The sequence below is a fragment of the Temnothorax curvispinosus genome, unplaced genomic scaffold (genome assembly GCF_003070985.1).
Source record: "Temnothorax curvispinosus isolate PA1 unplaced genomic scaffold, ASM307098v1 QBEX01010810.1, whole genome shotgun sequence".
Lineage (NCBI taxonomy): Eukaryota > Metazoa > Arthropoda > Insecta > Hymenoptera > Formicidae > Temnothorax > Temnothorax curvispinosus.
The window spans coordinates 362,619-380,085 of NW_020220590.1; the positions used below are offsets into that span (position 1 = coordinate 362,619).

The 17,467-nt window shown below is 35.8% G+C and overlaps 4 protein-coding genes and 1 long non-coding RNA gene across 10 annotated transcripts; 1 reads left to right on the forward strand and 4 right to left on the reverse strand.

The window, feature by feature from the left end:
- Window positions 1–1,291: 1,291 nt before the first annotated feature.
- Window positions 1,292–3,673, reverse strand: LOC112460785 (ATP synthase subunit gamma, mitochondrial). Of its 3 annotated transcripts, none has more exons than XM_025025632.1 (3): window positions 3,534–3,673; window positions 2,088–2,637; window positions 1,292–1,900 (listed from the first exon to the last, which is right to left on the reverse strand). In XM_025025632.1, exons 2-3 carry the CDS (start codon window positions 2,615–2,617, stop codon window positions 1,534–1,536), a joined length of 897 nt encoding a protein of 298 aa, XP_024881400.1. In that variant the 5' UTR covers window positions 2,618–2,637; window positions 3,534–3,673; the 3' UTR covers window positions 1,292–1,533. The 3 variants fall into 3 exon arrangements, with proteins under 3 accessions (XP_024881400.1, XP_024881401.1, XP_024881402.1); XM_025025633.1 differs by lacking the exon at window positions 3,534–3,673 and adding an exon at window positions 3,277–3,509; XM_025025634.1 differs by lacking the exon at window positions 3,534–3,673 and adding an exon at window positions 3,238–3,509.
- Window positions 3,674–3,877: 204 nt separating this feature from the next.
- Window positions 3,878–5,493, reverse strand: LOC112460786. Its single transcript, XM_025025636.1, has 2 exons — window positions 5,375–5,493; window positions 3,878–4,747 (listed from the first exon to the last, which is right to left on the reverse strand). The coding sequence occupies exon 2, from the start codon at window positions 4,738–4,740 to the stop codon at window positions 4,408–4,410; it is 333 nt and encodes a 110-aa protein (XP_024881404.1). The 5' UTR covers window positions 4,741–4,747; window positions 5,375–5,493; the 3' UTR covers window positions 3,878–4,407.
- A 331-nt stretch (window positions 5,494–5,824) lies between these two features.
- Window positions 5,825–7,834, reverse strand: LOC112460790 (cytoplasmic tRNA 2-thiolation protein 2). The gene is made up of 3 exons (XM_025025641.1): window positions 7,577–7,834; window positions 7,046–7,320; window positions 5,825–6,972 (listed from the first exon to the last, which is right to left on the reverse strand). The coding sequence occupies exons 1-3, from the start codon at window positions 7,651–7,653 to the stop codon at window positions 5,933–5,935; spliced, it is 1,392 nt and encodes a 463-aa protein (XP_024881409.1). The 5' UTR covers window positions 7,654–7,834; the 3' UTR covers window positions 5,825–5,932.
- A 60-nt stretch (window positions 7,835–7,894) lies between these two features.
- LOC112460773 lies at window positions 7,895–8,718 on the forward strand. Its single transcript, XR_003041484.1, has 3 exons — window positions 7,895–7,938; window positions 8,039–8,242; window positions 8,626–8,718. It is a non-coding gene; the product is annotated as an uncharacterized LOC112460773 (long non-coding RNA).
- On the reverse strand, window positions 8,708–16,604 carry LOC112460771 (fatty-acid amide hydrolase 2-A). 4 transcript variants are annotated; one of them, XR_003041483.1, is made up of 14 exons: window positions 16,500–16,604; window positions 14,300–14,471; window positions 14,106–14,221; window positions 13,841–14,017; window positions 13,485–13,704; window positions 11,666–11,880; window positions 11,421–11,532; window positions 11,127–11,284; window positions 10,619–10,756; window positions 10,136–10,237; window positions 9,898–10,065; window positions 9,606–9,788; window positions 9,056–9,282; window positions 8,708–8,981 (listed from the first exon to the last, which is right to left on the reverse strand). XR_003041483.1 is itself a non-coding variant. In XM_025025607.1 (13 exons), exons 3-13 carry the CDS (start codon window positions 14,106–14,108, stop codon window positions 9,166–9,168), a joined length of 1,593 nt encoding a protein of 530 aa, XP_024881375.1. In that variant the 5' UTR covers window positions 14,109–14,221; window positions 14,300–14,471; window positions 16,500–16,604; the 3' UTR covers window positions 8,708–9,165. The 4 variants fall into 4 exon arrangements, 3 of the variants coding, with proteins under 3 accessions (XP_024881375.1, XP_024881376.1, XP_024881377.1); XM_025025607.1 differs by having other exon boundaries at window positions 8,708–9,282; XM_025025608.1 differs by having other exon boundaries at window positions 8,708–9,282; window positions 14,106–14,245.
- Between the last annotated feature and the right edge of the window lie 863 nt (window positions 16,605–17,467).

The window sequence follows — 17,467 nt, forward strand, 5'->3', positions numbered from 1 at the left end:
CTATCTCTTTCTCTTTTTATTTCTCTCGTGTTTGATAAAATTGGCGGAACAATCAAAACTGGCTGCCTAAGCCTTGTGTCCACGATACTAGAAATCGCTCCGAGATCTTGGACGGAGAAAAAATTGACCAATCACATTTCAACAATTCGCCAATTGACTATTGCGATTGGTTAATTCTTTCTCTGTCCGAGATCTCGGAGCGATTTCTAGCATCGTGGACACAAGGCTTTTTAAAAACCCGGTGTTCACGATGCAAGAACTGTGTCCAAGTTTCGGTTTAAGCCAATGAAACTGCTACTTTTCTGTAAGAGCTGCAAGTTGATTGGCTTAAACCAAAACTCGGACGCAGTTCTAGCATCGTGGACACAATTAAGGCTTTAGCCTTGCTTCCTTGCAAATAAAACACATATTGCATTACTGATAAAAGACAAATGACTTTTAAATATCTTCCTATACTCCTATTTCCATATATTTCCATGAACTAAACAGAAATTGCATAAATTGCAATTCCTGGAAATTAAAATTCAAAAATTTTAGCACAACATTTGAATTAACAACACTCGACAAGAATTTTCAATTCTTGATTTATCAAGGTAAAGAATTTTCAATTTCTGAGTTTATCAACATAAAAAATTTTTAATATGGGATTTAAAAGACTTCTTGGAAGGAAAGGAAAGAAGAAAAGGCTAGAATAAGTAATACTTCATTGCTTCTGTAAAATACTTCTCAATTTTATTTTTCTTATTTTATTTACATCAAGAGGCCTGGTGGATGGCCGGTGGATTAAACGCAGACCGATGGATGGTCGGCCACGATGTAAAAAGACTCCTCTACACTCTTACACTTCCTTTATTTGTTATTATAAATTAGACATCACTGGCTCTACCAAAGAATTGGAATTCGACCAACCGGACCGCTTTTAAATTTCGATGCGGAGTCCAAGACGGGGACTTGTGTCTATTTCTACCAATAAAGATTAATTTTAATCTCGGTTTAACTTAGTTTTTTATCTTTTTCCAATTTTAAGAATTGACCTTTTCCACCAATGCAGAGATCAACTTTATCTTTTTCAAATTCCTAGCTAGAAAAAGGTAAAAAGCAAGTTAAACCAAGATTAAAGTTAATCTGTGTTGATAGAAATGGACATTGTTCACGTATGTCCATTTATAACATAAAAAGTTAAATCAAACTTAAACTTAATGTAAATGAGTAAAAATAGACATTAGAGAAGCTCATTGTGGAAATGGGCTCACGATGATCAAACCTTATTGTTAATTTATATATTACAAACTTTTGTAATTGGATTGATTTATTGAACAACTTGGACATATAAATAACAGATAGACTTATAATATTCTTGATGTTTATCATGCAACTCCGCGGTTGATCGAACATCGTCCAAGTCAATGGGGAACTTTATCCTTCGGCAGCGTAACAGGTTTGTCTCCCCGTTCTTCCTTTTCCAGCAGCGTATTCTCTTTCTATTTGCTGGCACTATAAATTGATAAACTAAATATTCCCAGCGGGACAATCTTACTCCAAAGCGGCGGCGCCGGAGATAATTTCGATCAGTTCCCTGGTGATCACGGCCTGCCGAGTGCGGTTGAACGTGAGAGTGAGTTTGTCGATCATCTCTCCGGCGTTCTTGCTGGCGTTGTCCATGGCCGTCATACGGCTGGACTGCTCGCTGCAGGCGCCTTCCTTCATCGAATAAAACAACAGCGAGGCGAGCGAGAATTCCAGATAGCTCTGTATTACTTCCTCGTCAAGTGAATCGTACACCGACAGCTTCGGTGCGGTAACCACCGCATTCTTATCGAACAACGGTAGATCATCAATCGCGTACGATACCACGGACTTGAATCTGTTGTATACTATGCGTCCAGAGCCGAAGGAATAACTGCGAAAAAGAGTAGCCATTATTTATATTATTTATACAGTGCTGCATCTTTAAAAAGAATATACAACTTATATATCCAAAGAGATGCATAGTTAAGCAACAAAAATTAAGAAAAATTTATAGTGAATAATCTCAGCTAGTTCTATCTAGCCTTAGATTTATGTTTTTGGCAACGCAGCTAACGTACCCACTGTTCATGATCTGTACAGCTATCTTTGCCGCATCGTTGAATGTCGGTGGTTTACGGCCGACCTCAGATGCGACGAAGAGTATGTTGTTCGCGAACAGCCGCTGGAGGATCGCCCGGGACTTATCGCCAATGCATATGATCTTTGTGTTCTCACGTTCCTTAGGATCAGCCAATAATCGATCACGAATATTACGGGATATACCAGAGTGCACAGCGCCGCAGAGACCGCGATCGCTGGTCACGGCAACAATAAGCTTCTTCGGCTCCTCCGGCGGCGCTTGGATCTCAGCCTGCTCGTAGAATATTTTTGTGCCGACGCCGAGGGGACGAGCTTGTTTCAAATCGCGCTCAGCTCGACTGTATTTAGCTGCTGACACCATCTTCATGGACTGAGTAATCTTTTGGATATTCTTGACAGACTTCAAACGCATAGAGATCGCCTTGAGGGTGGCCATCCCCCTCTGCTGCTGCCATTGCTGCTCCTGCGCAGCCAGCCGCAGGATCGTTGACATACGGTTGCTAAGCATTGTTGTCGGCTGCCAGATTCCTACAAATTTAAATTCTCAGGAAACCATTCTATTTCAATTTCACGTTAATACAAGTCTTATAAGTAATTACTAATAAGATACATAATTATGTATCTTGTGTAAGTTTGCAAAATTTAATTCTGCATTATTTATAGGATATTTACTTAATATTCCTTTACAAATAACTTTATGACAGAAATGCAATCATTTGCTATTTTCAATATCGTTCACAGATAATTGAAATGTGTAATGCAATAGACCATCGATACAGTAAGTAGGAACAGTATCAGAATATAAAATATATGACAGAAATTACAAATAACCGAGTCATTCCATACAAGTAGTTTTCAGACAGCAGCTGATGCCCGTTCTAGACTGGAGGATGATCCTACTCGCGGCTCATCCTAGTGAGTAGTGTAGACGGATAAAAATCATTGATTATCTATGATTTTTACCCATCTACACTACTCACTAGGGATGAGCCGCGAGTAGGATCATCCTCCAGTCTAGAACGGGCATAATGCAAGTCACACTTCTGATGATAATGACAAACATAACGAAACGAAAAGGTCTGTTGCATTTGTAGGGGTAGATTTCTCTGACATTTTGCCTGACACAACCTTCCTTGTGTCAAAAATCTTTAATGCTCTCTCGCTCACGAGATGAATCGTAGAACGCACGCTGCGTTGAATCCGTGAATCGAGTCCAAGCTTGAAATTACGGCGATGCGTCAAGCTCGACGGTCAGGAAGCCTCGACAGCTTCGAACGCGGCACAATATCGCTCCGTTTACATAATCGCGGGGTGGACTGGTCCCGGACGTGCGCCCGGGTAAATCCTCGCCGCTCGGGTCGAGCCGAACACGGAGTAGGGGCGAGGTGCATCGCCTCGGGGACGACGCGGGGGAATCGACTCACCAGCCAACTCGGAAAATAAAGCCCACGGATTATCGAGAACCCTCCGCCGATCAGCCTGAGTGGTTCCCGCACACGGACGGAGAGGAGCACCACACACGTAACGCGGCCGCAAGGCAGATTAGGCAGATTCTCAATCGTTTCAATCACGTCATCTGTGGGAGTCGGATAGCACTGACAAGAAATGAAGGTCGACCTCAGCGCGACCTGGGGACGAGGATAGTGTTCCGCTTGTCTTATCAACGTCGATAACAAAGTAACTTATTATTAAAGAAAATAAAAATATAAACAATATTTTTGAAAATAAATTATATAAAATTAATATTATAATAAAAGAACAAAAGTAACATGATTATTAATAACTGTATATTGTAACGTAACGATATCATTTTACAATTTCAACATTCAGCAGATATTCTTGTCGCAATTCTATGTGGATTGATAAATGTTTTAATACTAATTTAATGAATGTCTTTTTAATAAATCTCTTAAAGTATTGTACAGCGAAAATATTCAGAGAGAGAGAGACAGGAGTAACACATATTGCAATTCTTAAATGTACCTCACTCAAGAAACATTCCCAGGGAAAGAAAGAGTTTTCAAGCAATGAACTGGTGCGACAAGTTTTCTGTGGGTAAAACGCTTTTGTTGTCTATCAAGTTAATCCTTTTATGTCTAATTCTATCAACGCAGGTTAATCTTTAATCTTGGTTTAGCTTATCTGTCATCTTTTCCTAGTTCTAAAAGTTAGAAAAAGATAGGAAAGTAAGTTAAAGCGAGATTAAAGTTAATCTACATTGGTAAAAATGGGCATTTTTTTAGTCCGATACATTTACACGTGAACTATATGCATTCGCCCGGCGAGAAAGGGCGCAATTTAATACAGATCGAGCGGCGGAGTTGGCTCGAACACGTCCTCACGCTTTTCGCCGGCAAACAACCGACGGGTTCGCTCTTCGTTCATCAGTTGGACGCGCCGACCTCTCTTTATTTTCATCACGCATTCGTACATGTCCTCGAGTATCAATCTGCACTTCTCCTTGCCCCTGTGATAGCCGTATGCCTCCATGCAATCCATGTACTGCACCTCATAGGGTGCGCACTCTTTGACGCACTGAAGATTGCGTATATGGAGGAAGAGATCTGTAAAGGGTCCCTTCAACAACGGCGCGCCGTATCTCATGTAAACGATATTATCGTGGTTTATCATGATGTACCTGAAAAAGCACAGCGTTTAAGATTTCCAATGATAACATACAATATTTCACTTATATTTCAAACAGCGCAATTCTTGTTATAAACAGGCATTCTTCGAGATCATGAGAAGCTCGACACAACGATCCTCAAAATATAAAGCCCCGATCCAACGTGCTTTTCCGCCAGAATAATTTCGAACTCTGATTAATTTAATTAGCAATTAATTCAAATAGAAGAGATGCTTGAAACAATATTTCCAACTATATAATTTTTCATCCAATCTTTCCTTAATCCAATCTTTCTTATAACAACAAACGTTAAACAACAAAAATTGATAATTCTGTCCATGTTAACAATAGCATAGGTGTAAGTTAATTACCAATTAAGTTAATCAACGTTTGGCCAAAATCGGTCTAACTATATAACCGTGATTGTTGATTTATGGATAACATCAAAGAAAATCTCTGTAGATACCATTGTTATATGGCAAACTCATCGCAATTTATTCGCATTGCAAAAATACGGATTCGATAAAAGAAATATTTTCATGAGAAGGTATAACCCTAACCCCAAAAAATCACATGTACGCATAATAAAACTTCTAATCGCGCACGTAGAAACGAGAGGAACTGTACGATGATACGTACCGGTGATAATCAATACTCCGATTTTTGTAATTATTATATACGCTCTTGATTACTCGAAGAAATCTCGAAAACAACCTTCCTACGTCTGTTTTTACGTAATCGGTGAATGTCAAGCTAGGTTATGCGGGTTGAGATTTGAGATATTTTTATGGCAGCGGGAAAATCAAAATTGTCATCGCAATAAAAGTTATCCCAGATTTTGCAGAAAAACTGCAACAGCAGTTTATCCTTTCATTTCATTAAATTATTTCCAATTTAGACATTGATGGTTGTCAAAAATTCATAATTTGAACTAATTAGAATAGGCAATGAAGAAATATAAACGTGGCAAATGTATAGAAACTATAACGTATCGTTTATGACAGAAATTCATTTAAGGAGCTGAAAAAAATCTCGAAGGAGAATATGAAGTAATTTGTCTCTGGAAAAATAAGCTAATACATACGAATAACATGTTATTATGTTTAACAAATCTCTTAATATATTTCTACCCTGTTAATGTACAATTGTTCTCGTTGCGTTACCTTGTGCGCAAGATCTCGAAGCAAATATTTCTATTCACAATAAAAAGTCACTGATTTTCTCTCTCATACTCTTGAAAGCTATTCTTTGTTGAACGGCGAACAATAACGGCGCCGGCAAGGTGCGTAAAATCTCTGAGCTTCGAAATATCCGTCTGCAACTGTAACAGAGATATCTCCAAACGTCTTCCGCGGTTATTTGTCTCTTCATATCGTTCTTACAACCACACTCGCCACTGTCGTTACAGCATTCTTCGTTATCCAACCGCGAAACGAGGCAATTCGATTCTCCGTTTTCTCGATTACTTGGAGAACTTGCATTAACGGATTTGGAAGACACCAGTTTGGAAACCTCAATTGCTCTCATGGCAGTCACTTCATTGCCAGAAGACACGTAGTCCAATCTCGCTTCACAGAGCGCACAATTATCCTCTGTACTTTGCTGAACGTTGTTCTTTGGGCTTATTTTATCGGCTGTACGGAATACAGTGGATATCGTGCCGGAGAATTGAGATTCCAGCCCCGTCGTAAAATTCCGCGCTAATCCCTGTATGGAAGTTGCCGGTACGCTTGGGGATTCCGTTGATTTAACAGAATTTATCTCGTGGTGCTCCGAATAGTACACCAATTCCTGCTGTGCGAAGTCTCTCATCGGTTTGAGTATCTTGATGTCGGCACACCGAGCGTCGCAGAAGTTTGCCTGGGTGGAGAGTTGCGCGCCTCGTCCTAGGCACACGTCTCCGAGCACCTTCGCGGCGATGTCCACCGCGGAGTCGGCCACAAATATCTTGTTGCAATGAAGTTTTCGAGCTGCCGACAGGAGCAGCCTACGACGTAGCTGATTGGCAAGATCCGTCCTTGAGGTATCGTCCGATAAACTGGCCAATATCGCGCGCAGCCGATTATCATTTTCACAGTTTATCTCTTTGTCCATCGGTTTTATGTCCAAGGTATCCTCTTCGTTTAAAACCTGACTCATTGATACGGCATAACCGTCAAATCCAGAAGCCTTTGTTTCCTCAGTGATTCTGTGTCGCAGCATGTCCCTTTCCTCACTTGTTCTTTCCACAGTGCTGTCTGTTTGGATATTAAAATCTTTCTCAATTACAAAATTCCATGTGACAAAAACTTATTGACTTACGAGACTTACCGTCTATATACAAAACTACTGTCTTGAAGATGAGTCTCTTGTGAGCAGATTCACTCATGCCAGCTTTAATGAGATGTAAGAGCACGGTGGAGTTTAATTCTCCTGAGTGATCGACCAGTATCGAATCGCCATGGCGAATAATCTTAGATTTACCAAGCGCCGCTCTGAACTTGTGATTCGTAACAATCAGGAAACAAGTCTTGCAATAACCGCTTTGGCCGATTAATAAAACGTCAGCGTTCTCATATTTGCATTTTCTGCATAGTGTCACATCTCTGTTGCAAAAAATAAGTATTATTACCATTAATATAATATATATCTTATTAGATTATTTTATAATAATAATAATAGAATGTAAATTTTGGAATGATCTTGGCTGCATTCCGATATTCACTGTCAGCAACTTTCAGTACTGAAAATCTATAGTATACGTGACGTAAAATATAGATTTGCAGTACTGACAGTGAATATCGGAATGCAGCCCTTATTATATCCTTTTTCTTTTATTTCATATAAGTAAAGTGTACTTACGCCAGTGAATCTTTCCCTTTGTTTTTAGTTATTTCATCATCGTTATCATCAAACCTGCAATCATTTACCGAACACATCTCCCCTTTTGCGACTTGTCAAACAAATTGTATAATTTGCAATTGTATTTTACAATCAGACGTTACGAAATATTTACAATAATTAATCACAGATTGAGTGTCTCTAGAGCTTGCGAAAACATCTTCGTACACCTGATTTTAGGTTAGAATGCAGCGTGTATGTGATCACGTGGCTACGTCAATTACGGCTGCGGTCCACTTGACGCTGCTTGACGCTACAAATGCTTTGGAGCGTTCTTCTTCTCCTTCTTTCTTCATTGAAAGAAAAGAGAGGAGGAATCCCAGGTAGGAAGCACATGTCATTTTGACGTCGAAAGACGTCATATTTTCGACTTCGTAATCTTCGTATCCCATTGTTTTTCTGTTACTTCATATTTCTTTTCAGAATTTCAACAGTTCAACACAGTAACAAGAAGACTTCTCCAATCATACCATTTATTAGTCAAATTGTCACATTGTCATTGTCAAGGCAGGCATGTGCCTTCATCTCTGAAGAAGAAGAAGAAGCACAGATATAATAGTTTCAAAGTCTAAAAATTGTACTAACGAAATTTGGAAAACAACCATATACAAATATAATCGAAAAAGGGTAAGTAAAAAGTCAAAAAGTTTCAGAGAGGTAACTTTTATAATATTTATTAAATTTATTTAATTAAAAATAAAATGTAAACTGAGTGTTCGCCTTATATATGAAGGTTAAAAGTCTCTTATCCGCATTTTATTGTTAATAAACTCCTTGTAATTATACCGTCTGTTATTCTTTTTCGAAGAATTTCCTGAACTGATACATATTGGTACAATAAAATTAGAGTGAAACAAACTATACTTGTCTCACTCAACTTAATTGCACTAATATTCACCAATTTAGAAAGTTCTTCGAAAAAGAACAAACCTATAGATAGTTTTAACTTGTATGTACTTGCATTTAGATTTAAGATTTATATTTATTTATTGTTTTATTATGATATATAGAACGCTCAATGCGGTTGGATTTGATATTGGCGTGGTGGAGTCGTGGACGTGGACTGGCATGGACAATTAGCTACTCGTCAAATTATAGTAGACGCATTAATTTATTATCTACTAAAACACCACAAAGATATATATAAAAATACCATTCTACGTGTAAATATGGTTTCCAATACAATGTATAAAGTCACGTAAAAGTATCGCGTCAAATCGGCGGCGGTCGGTGAAAACTTTCCATTAGAGTACCTCGAAAATTCTGTCATGTCGTTCGAGTGTAAATAATTCAGAAATTAATGTTGCGTGGAAAGTTTGAGATAAATACGACTCCAGATGAGACTCTCTCTCTCGGATTACATTAGCTGAAAAACATGTTAAAAATATGATACCACGCAAATTGAATTTAAAGTTCCTTCTTTGTTATGTTTTGCCTCACTTTGCCTCTTGAAAATATTTCTATGTCGTAAGTTTAATTTTTTATCTTTTGAAAATTATGCCAGATCGCGACTTCAGTTGGAGGCGGAGATCGACGGTGCCACCGTAAAGTTATGCTACGTCGCAGACGAATTCTCGGTCTTGTGGTTCTTGCCAGCCGCCAAACGTCCTTTCGATTTCTTGCGCAACGGCAATCGTCAAATGGTCACAACCCGGATTTGCGACAATCTGCAAAAACAACGAGATCAAGAACGAAGTCAAAACTACAGTTAAATGTAAATTGATAATCGATTCTTGGACAGACAGACTCGGCGATTGCAAATTCAAAATTAATGAATTCAAAATTATAATGATCTGGATACAGCGCAGTAATGATCGATGAAATGATGAAAGAGGAACATTCTACCTATTTTGTATCCTTATATATTATCGTTAATTAATTATTTTCTTAGTTTTGATTGCGTAATTGTCGAGCTGTCAAGTTTTGATTGCGTAATCTCGCAATCTACAAACGAAGCTATTAGTCCGCTAATTTGCATTTTTTTGTTTACTTGAACTCCAATCGGTAGTTGGTTTTTGTCGAGACCAAGCGGACACTGTGTAACCGGAAATCCCAGCACGTTGAAGATTATCATGTAAGTGTAATTGGATATGTTGTATGCACACTCGTGAGGATAATGCGCCGACGAGGTAAAAGATGGGCAAATTAAAACGCCGTTATCACCCAGTAACTCCTAATCGAATACCATTCAACATTGTTTTAATATTAATATAAATCACTATATTAATATATCATACAGACAAAAAGTTCAGAAAATACTATATATGTATATAGAACTTTACCTCAAATTGCTTTTTCAATCGCATCCTTATCTCCATCATTTTTTTATGATTGGAGACCGATGTTCTTTCAACAATGCTCTTGCCTATCCCATAACAAATAGCGGGAAAAGTGTGCGACGACATGAAGAAAATAAACTTTAGTGCTTCTGTGAGCACCCTCTTCGATTTCTGAGAAATTTTGAAATGTGTATTCATTTACTGCGACACATCTTAAAAATATCTCATTATTTAACTGTACCTTAGGATCATCCCATCGATTAAACATCGAATATACATCACTGATCTTGAAAAGAATGATCAAGCCTAATTCAAAAGACTGTTTCATATCTTCCAAATTTGTCTGCAAATAATAAAAAATATTATGCTTGTCTACAAATACATCAATACTGTTATCTTTTAAATATTTGATTTTAATTCCTTAAAATTTTTAAATACAACATGGGCTTTAAATTCATATGTGCCCCGATATCACCATTACATAATTTTTTAACAATTATGTAATATACGATATGTTGTATTATTGTACGTAAACATATTTTACATACTGTATAAGTCATTTTTAATTAATTACTGGAAAGAAGATTAAATCATTGCTTCATGCTACATAATACTACATGCTCAAAAAAGTAGTGTTTGTATTTGAACGTAATAATTTAATCTTCTTTTATAATAAATTAAAAGTAAATTACATAATGTAAAGACCTTTGAACGCCTGACTTACTTTTTGCACTTGGACATGACTAGTGTCTTCGAGGTGCCTCATCAGTTTGCAAATTGCATCTTTCACGTCAGTTGTCAAAGAACTTGGGACCGGGCCGTAATCATCCATGTAAAAAAACTTTATGTCCTTTAGGCATACCTATACGAATATGCAACTTTGATTTACATGATTGAACCTTGCTTAAATAAGCATAATAAAATAATATATCTATCCATATTAATTTTATTCATCATTTATATTAATTTTTTTACATTTTTTTAGTACCTTATATTTCATTAAAATTTTATAAGAAACCGATAGAAGCATGATTAACCCCTGGTTATTGTGGACACATTTCCGCGCGTCATGACGCGCGTCAAACGTGCATTTCCATAAATTACCCCAATCACATGCGTGCTTTTTTTAAAACGCGCGCATTTGACGCGCAATTTTTCGCACGGCAACGCATCCACGGAAACTAGGAGTAAGAATTAGCATGAAGCAGATGATTAAAATAACAAATTCTGACCTTTTTGTTAAAGGTATTTCTAGCTTCATCCGATTGCGACATTACTGATAACAAGAGAGGCAGATCCGTGGCATATCTAACCATTGAACCGATCGCGAAAAATGAAGGCCAATTTTTATCATTTGCACTAGGTTTGTGACCTTCTACTGATATCCAGTCTAAGGGAGAAAATATATAAAATTGTTCTACCTGTTGTTTATTAGTTTCTACAGTTTTATAAACAAGTATACAAGAGGAAAATTTTCGTTATTTCATTGTTCTCTTTTTTTTTATTGATTGTCCGATGAAACTTACTTGGTGTGGGTTTATGGCCAAAAACGCCGCAAAACATTGCCGGCAGCCTGGCCGATCCACCAATATCCGAAACCAAGCTCAAGATCGAGGCGCCAGAACCGACAAGAGCAGCCTGATTAAATACAACAATTTCTATTTTTTATAAAATTCCATTATGTATTATTTTAATAAGAATCTTTAATTTCTATGGGTTTTAGGAGAAAAAGGAACTCTGGCGTCTACGTAAAAAAAGACAATATACAAACCTCGCCACCGGAAGAGCCACCCGCAGTCCTCCGTGTATCGTAAGGATTCCTAGTGGTGCCAGTTATTTTGTTGGAGGTGTGCCACCACATGCACAATTCCGGAGTGTTGCTGACGAGAAGAGGAATTCCACCAGCCTCGCGGATCCTCGCTACAACATCGGCGTCTTTTGTCGCCCTCGAGGGAGTATCTTTCATCGCCACGGTATGACTCATCCCTAAATATAGATAAATTTTTATTTTAATTGTGTATTACTTATATGCCATAAGCTATATACGCTATAAAATTATTCTACATATATTGCATCCAGATAATATATTTTTGTTATGTACTTGCAGAAATTATACAGAGTACGATGTCTTCGAGACGGAAAGTGAATAGCGTATTATCCCTTGGAAAATTTTACATCGATTTTTGTTCGATAAAATTTTCGACATTCAGTAAGTATAAGCAGTTTGAATTAAAATTAATTCGCAGTTTGCCATGGCATGCGTGTATTTTCAAATAATATTTACAGAATGCCTGACTATATGATCTTGAGTCCAGAGATCTCTGCGATTACTTGCGATTTTATGTTGATTTAAATATGCCAATATACCACTTATTTGAACATACATAGTACTCAGTATATGAAATGGTAAATCGATGTCTATTGCGCTAACATACTACTTCTAAGAAAAATTCTCAGCGAGTTATAACACTTCTGTCATGAGTTTATTGGTGGGAAAATAATTTCGTTAAACCGTGCGAATTACTACATAGTAGTATGTGCAAACGATGAGTTGTCTAAAGTGACTTAAAGAGAGAAAAAGATGAGAAGATATTAATATGCAAGGAAAACATCAAAAACCTAGTGACCTTGATACCTTATGCGGTTTTAATAACAAGTTGATATTTAAAAAACTTCTCCTACATTTGAATATGCATTATATTTAAATATAAATGTATCTTAAATGTGATAAACATTAATTATTTCTCTTTAAAAAAAGATTCTAATAATGCGTGTTTCCGACAATTCTATTGAACATATATTCGAGAAGTTGCGCAAGTGATTAACGTAAATATGGACTATAGTTTTAATCACGCGAATATCAGGCATGAAATGCCTGATGAATTCCATGCCCTTGCTATTTACCATTTAAAATTTTGTTGTATAAGTTAATGTTTCCCAAGTTAAAATGTTATGTAAGAGTATACATATTAACAATAAAAACAAGATACATACGCTCGATAATAGCAAAGCTAAGAAAGGTTAAAAATTCGAGCAAAGAAATTTTAGATGTTAGTAAAATTGAAATTTAATAAACATAACATTTACGTTTCGACGGTATTTTTCAGAACGTTCTAATCGATAAAATTACATTAATAAATTACGCAAAATAGATATAAAAGATTGAGAGAGACAATGGCTGTTGGTCAAATAAAAAAAATCGCATACAATAAAAGAGTTATAACAATTTTTGTCGTTGGACAAGCGCGTTAGAACGTTATGAAGAAGACCAAGTAGGTCGAAACGTAAATGTTATATATACATGTTTATTAAATTTTAATTTTAAATTAACATCTAAAATTTCTTTGCTCGAATTTTGGCCGTTCAACCTTCCTTAGCTATACATATTAAATTTAACTAAAATGAGTAAATATATATGGAGGGGTAAAAATTAGAGTGGTGTAAGTCAAATTTTTTAAAATATTTTTTCGTGTGCATAGATGCAATCTGTACAATATATAAATTGCATCTATGCACACGAGAAAATATTTAAAAAAATTTGACTTATACCACTCTGGTTTTTACCTCTCCATATTCAGAATGTGACTTACCTTGAACAGCGATACTTTCTTTAATCGTCACAGGTAGCCCGAGCAGCGGTCTCTCGCTCGCGATTTTCGCCTCGTCTATAGTTGTTGACTGCAGAAATTTGTCAATTTCACGTGCCTCTTGAATCGCCACATCGAAACGATCTTCTACGATAGCGTTGATCGATGGATTCACCTCCTTGCATCGCTTCACGTATGCGATAATCACTTTCTCGGAACTGATCTGCCGATAATTGAGAGGATATAACATTGAATAACTTTCGTTTGATTCGACTTAATATTATTTCAAGTGCGTATCCTACATTGATTTGGCAATAATATTGCCTAAAAATCGTTTCAACAGAATGACGTAAATTTACCTCTTTTTTGCGGATTTTCCGCGCAATTTCAGTCGCCGACAGCAGCAAAATTCGATCCTCGATCGGCGGGCATCGCCGTCTCTTCCTCAAACCTCGCAGTTTGAAGAATGGGCCGAGCAAACAACGGAGAAGAAATAAGCCGTACTTCACTATTGTTCTCACTATTATCGCTTGGACCTTCGGTATGAAATGATATGTGTTCTAACAATTTCTTAAGCATATCTTTAAGAAATGGAATCTGAAGTGAATATATGTAGAGTTTTACCATAATGCTGATAACGCTTATCACGTTTTTCTCTACAAGTTGAGAGGGTCAGTTTCGCAGTTTTGAGATTAGTCACGTTGATATGCAATCCATACAGCTTAAAGATTTCGATTGTTCTAGATAAAGATTGAAAGTTATAACTTTCATTAAATATTGTTATCGTATATCATCTTATATTATTAATTTAAACTCACTGAATTGACCAAACGGAGATCACTGTAGAAGATGTTTAATGATGACAATGGAAACTCCATAACGCGTTGTATTACGTTATTGCGATTTATTACGGTTGATTGTTTTTAATTAATCCATCAATCCCATTGACAGTACGCTTACATTAGTTACAGGAGACACGTGATGCAAAAACTGAAATTACGAAAGCATTATGTTTAATTTAACTCGAAGTTTTCGAAGTTGCCATCAACAGAAGAATTTTCTTTTTTAAGGAAACTTTCTCGATAATTAACCGAAAAAAAATAAGATCGAGATATTCAAAATGTTGTCACAATATTTTAATGAGTACAATATATCTAACTGACACGATTTTGATATAAAAGGCAAATACCTCTAAATCAACTTTTCCGATCGGGAACGATCGCTATATACAGAATATCGCCGTAAAAATACATACGTCTCGTCATTTGTTCACAGAACTTTACTGGAAGCGTAGGCAATGGAAGTACATGTGAAATACATTGCTTAATTTAACGTCAATGTGAAATATCGCGAAATATCGTCACTGAGGGAAACTGTTCATTACACAGAGCCGATTTTACGATTTTAATTTTATGAAGAATGTTAGTCATTGTCGTTTATGTTAATTTCACACAGATGTCTGACGCAATACTTTGTGGACACTTCCTCGAGGTTTTAGGTCGTATCCCGCGCACGGTTCGCCATTGAAAACAGCAACGAAGTGCGAGACGAGAATTTTAAAAGACCCACCCTACCTCCTTTCTTCGCACCAACATTCATACGCAATAAGACGACGTATACCGGTTGTCTCAAACGGGTTATCTCAAACATGACGTAGATTTTTGGCTAACTCCTTTTTTAATTGATTATGAATATTATTTCCGAAAATATCCAATGTTATATTATTGAACAAGATACAATAGTAGAGATTTGTTGCTAATGGAAATTAATTCGTCAATAAAAATTAATTTGGATCTAAATCAAGCATTTTATCGCTATTTATTATAAACGAGAAAAAGATTGTTGCTGACAAAAAGAATTTAGTTCTACGCGGCGATTTGTTAGAAATTATGTAATAGAACTTCGTGAGTTTACCTACATACATGCTAGTATTGATAGAATACCCAGTGAGGAATGACCCGTCAAATCGACGTCTATAGACGTCTATAGACTATAGACGTCAATTCGACGGGTCATTTCTCACTGGGTAGTTATGACAATAAGTTATGCGCGCGTGTGTGTAAAAGAAAATTAATTTAACTGTATAACACTCAAATGTGGGAATTGTCGTTGAGTTTGCAAATCGACTCAAGTTTCGGGAGTTATTATTTCACATGAACGTTATATTAAAAAATTCACGTTTTATATAATTTGTTTCTTGCAAATTATATTTAAGTTTTCTTCTTTAAAAAAGTTTTTTAGGGATTTAAATTTGAAATGAGTTATATTTTGCTTTATTATATAAATTTATTATATACATTTTTTTCATGCACGAAAAGTAATGATGAGAAATTACTTTTATTGGAAAGAAAGTACTTTTATTTGAATTGATTAAAATTACATAATTATTATTAATATCGTATTGTGTAACATGTATCAAATAAATATTTGCTTATCCTAATTACTATTATCTTATTTACGAAGTATCAATTACAAAACAAGTAGATTCTGATCAAGTTCATTGCAAAAGAACCGCATTCAAGATGTAAATCATATGCTATATGATGATTTGATATCAAACTGCGTTAAAACACATGTGTCAAAACTGATTAGAATTGTTTAATCTTGATTAAACTCAATTCTCATATTAATAATATATTACACTTCTTATAAATATAATATGCTAATATCATCGTGCATCTTAAAATTATAATCTAGAAAAGAGATAGAGCAAATTGTTAATCTGGTTGTTGCAATTGAAGGATTTAGCGCCACGATCTTTTTATTTAAAAACTTTAAGGGAGTTAATTTAAATTTGAAATAAAATTAAAATATTATAATTTTATATTATACGCATTGGTATGATAGAACACATCTGCAACTTTTATATTTTCTCTGAATCTATGCAAAATATAAAAATTTACACATAAAATAACGTTTGTACATTAGTAACTATAAATAAGAAAATTGAGATAAATTCTAATTATCTAATATTAATTTTTACGAATTTGCAGGAAAGCGTGTCGGATCATTACGTACTGTAGGAGACAATCTTGATAAGATACACAGAATTCGAGGCGACTAATCCAGTAGCATCCGTTGCAGGCCACGATCGTTCACGACTGATTCGCATCGATACGCACGAAAGGAAGCAACCGGCATCAAGCGAACTTAAAAAAGTGGGACGAATGCCGAAGTACGTTCCATCATTCTCGATGACGCGCGTTTCCTACAAATACTCTGTATTTTTGTTATCCGTGACTTTTTTTCTTAGTACTCACTGTTGAAGCTCCTGTGGTCCATTCACTTATGCCTGATTAGAGGACTTTATATATTTGACTATTTACGTCAAAGTCTTTTCCTCGAAGTTGAATAAATTTAATAATTATAGTCGAAAAAAGTAATCGATATGTAGATGGACCTGATCCTAATATCTTGTTATTGAATATTAATCAATGTGATTCAAATAACTGATATCTCGAAAACATATGTAACAATAGTGGACTTTGCTTTCTGCGAACGTATATGTATATAGTATGTGTTTTGGCCGTTGGTCGACTCGACAATCAAGATACCGTAATATTTGGAGAAGAGAAATCTGTATGAAATGAAAAGTGGCACACGAATTCAGAACGCTCGAAAAATCATTGAGAAAGAGAAAGTATGGATGTGATAACATTTTAATAATTTTTTTATCTAAATACTTTTTCCGATTTTTGCAAGTAAAATCATGTTTTATTAAGAAAATGGATTTATACAGAGTATTTTGAAATTACTGGGAGAAACTGAACCGGCTAATAGAATCTACAAAAATAAACAAGTCTTAGGTAATCATAGAGAGAGAGATCCGTAAATTAAACGTTTTTAATTTTTTATTTTATAAGTCAAGTTATTTGTACGATATGTCATATGGTAAATATATCTCAGAGCTTAAAATATCAACAATTTCTATATCTAAAAATTCGCAGAATAAACAACTGAATATCTCAGAAAGGATCACTTTGCAG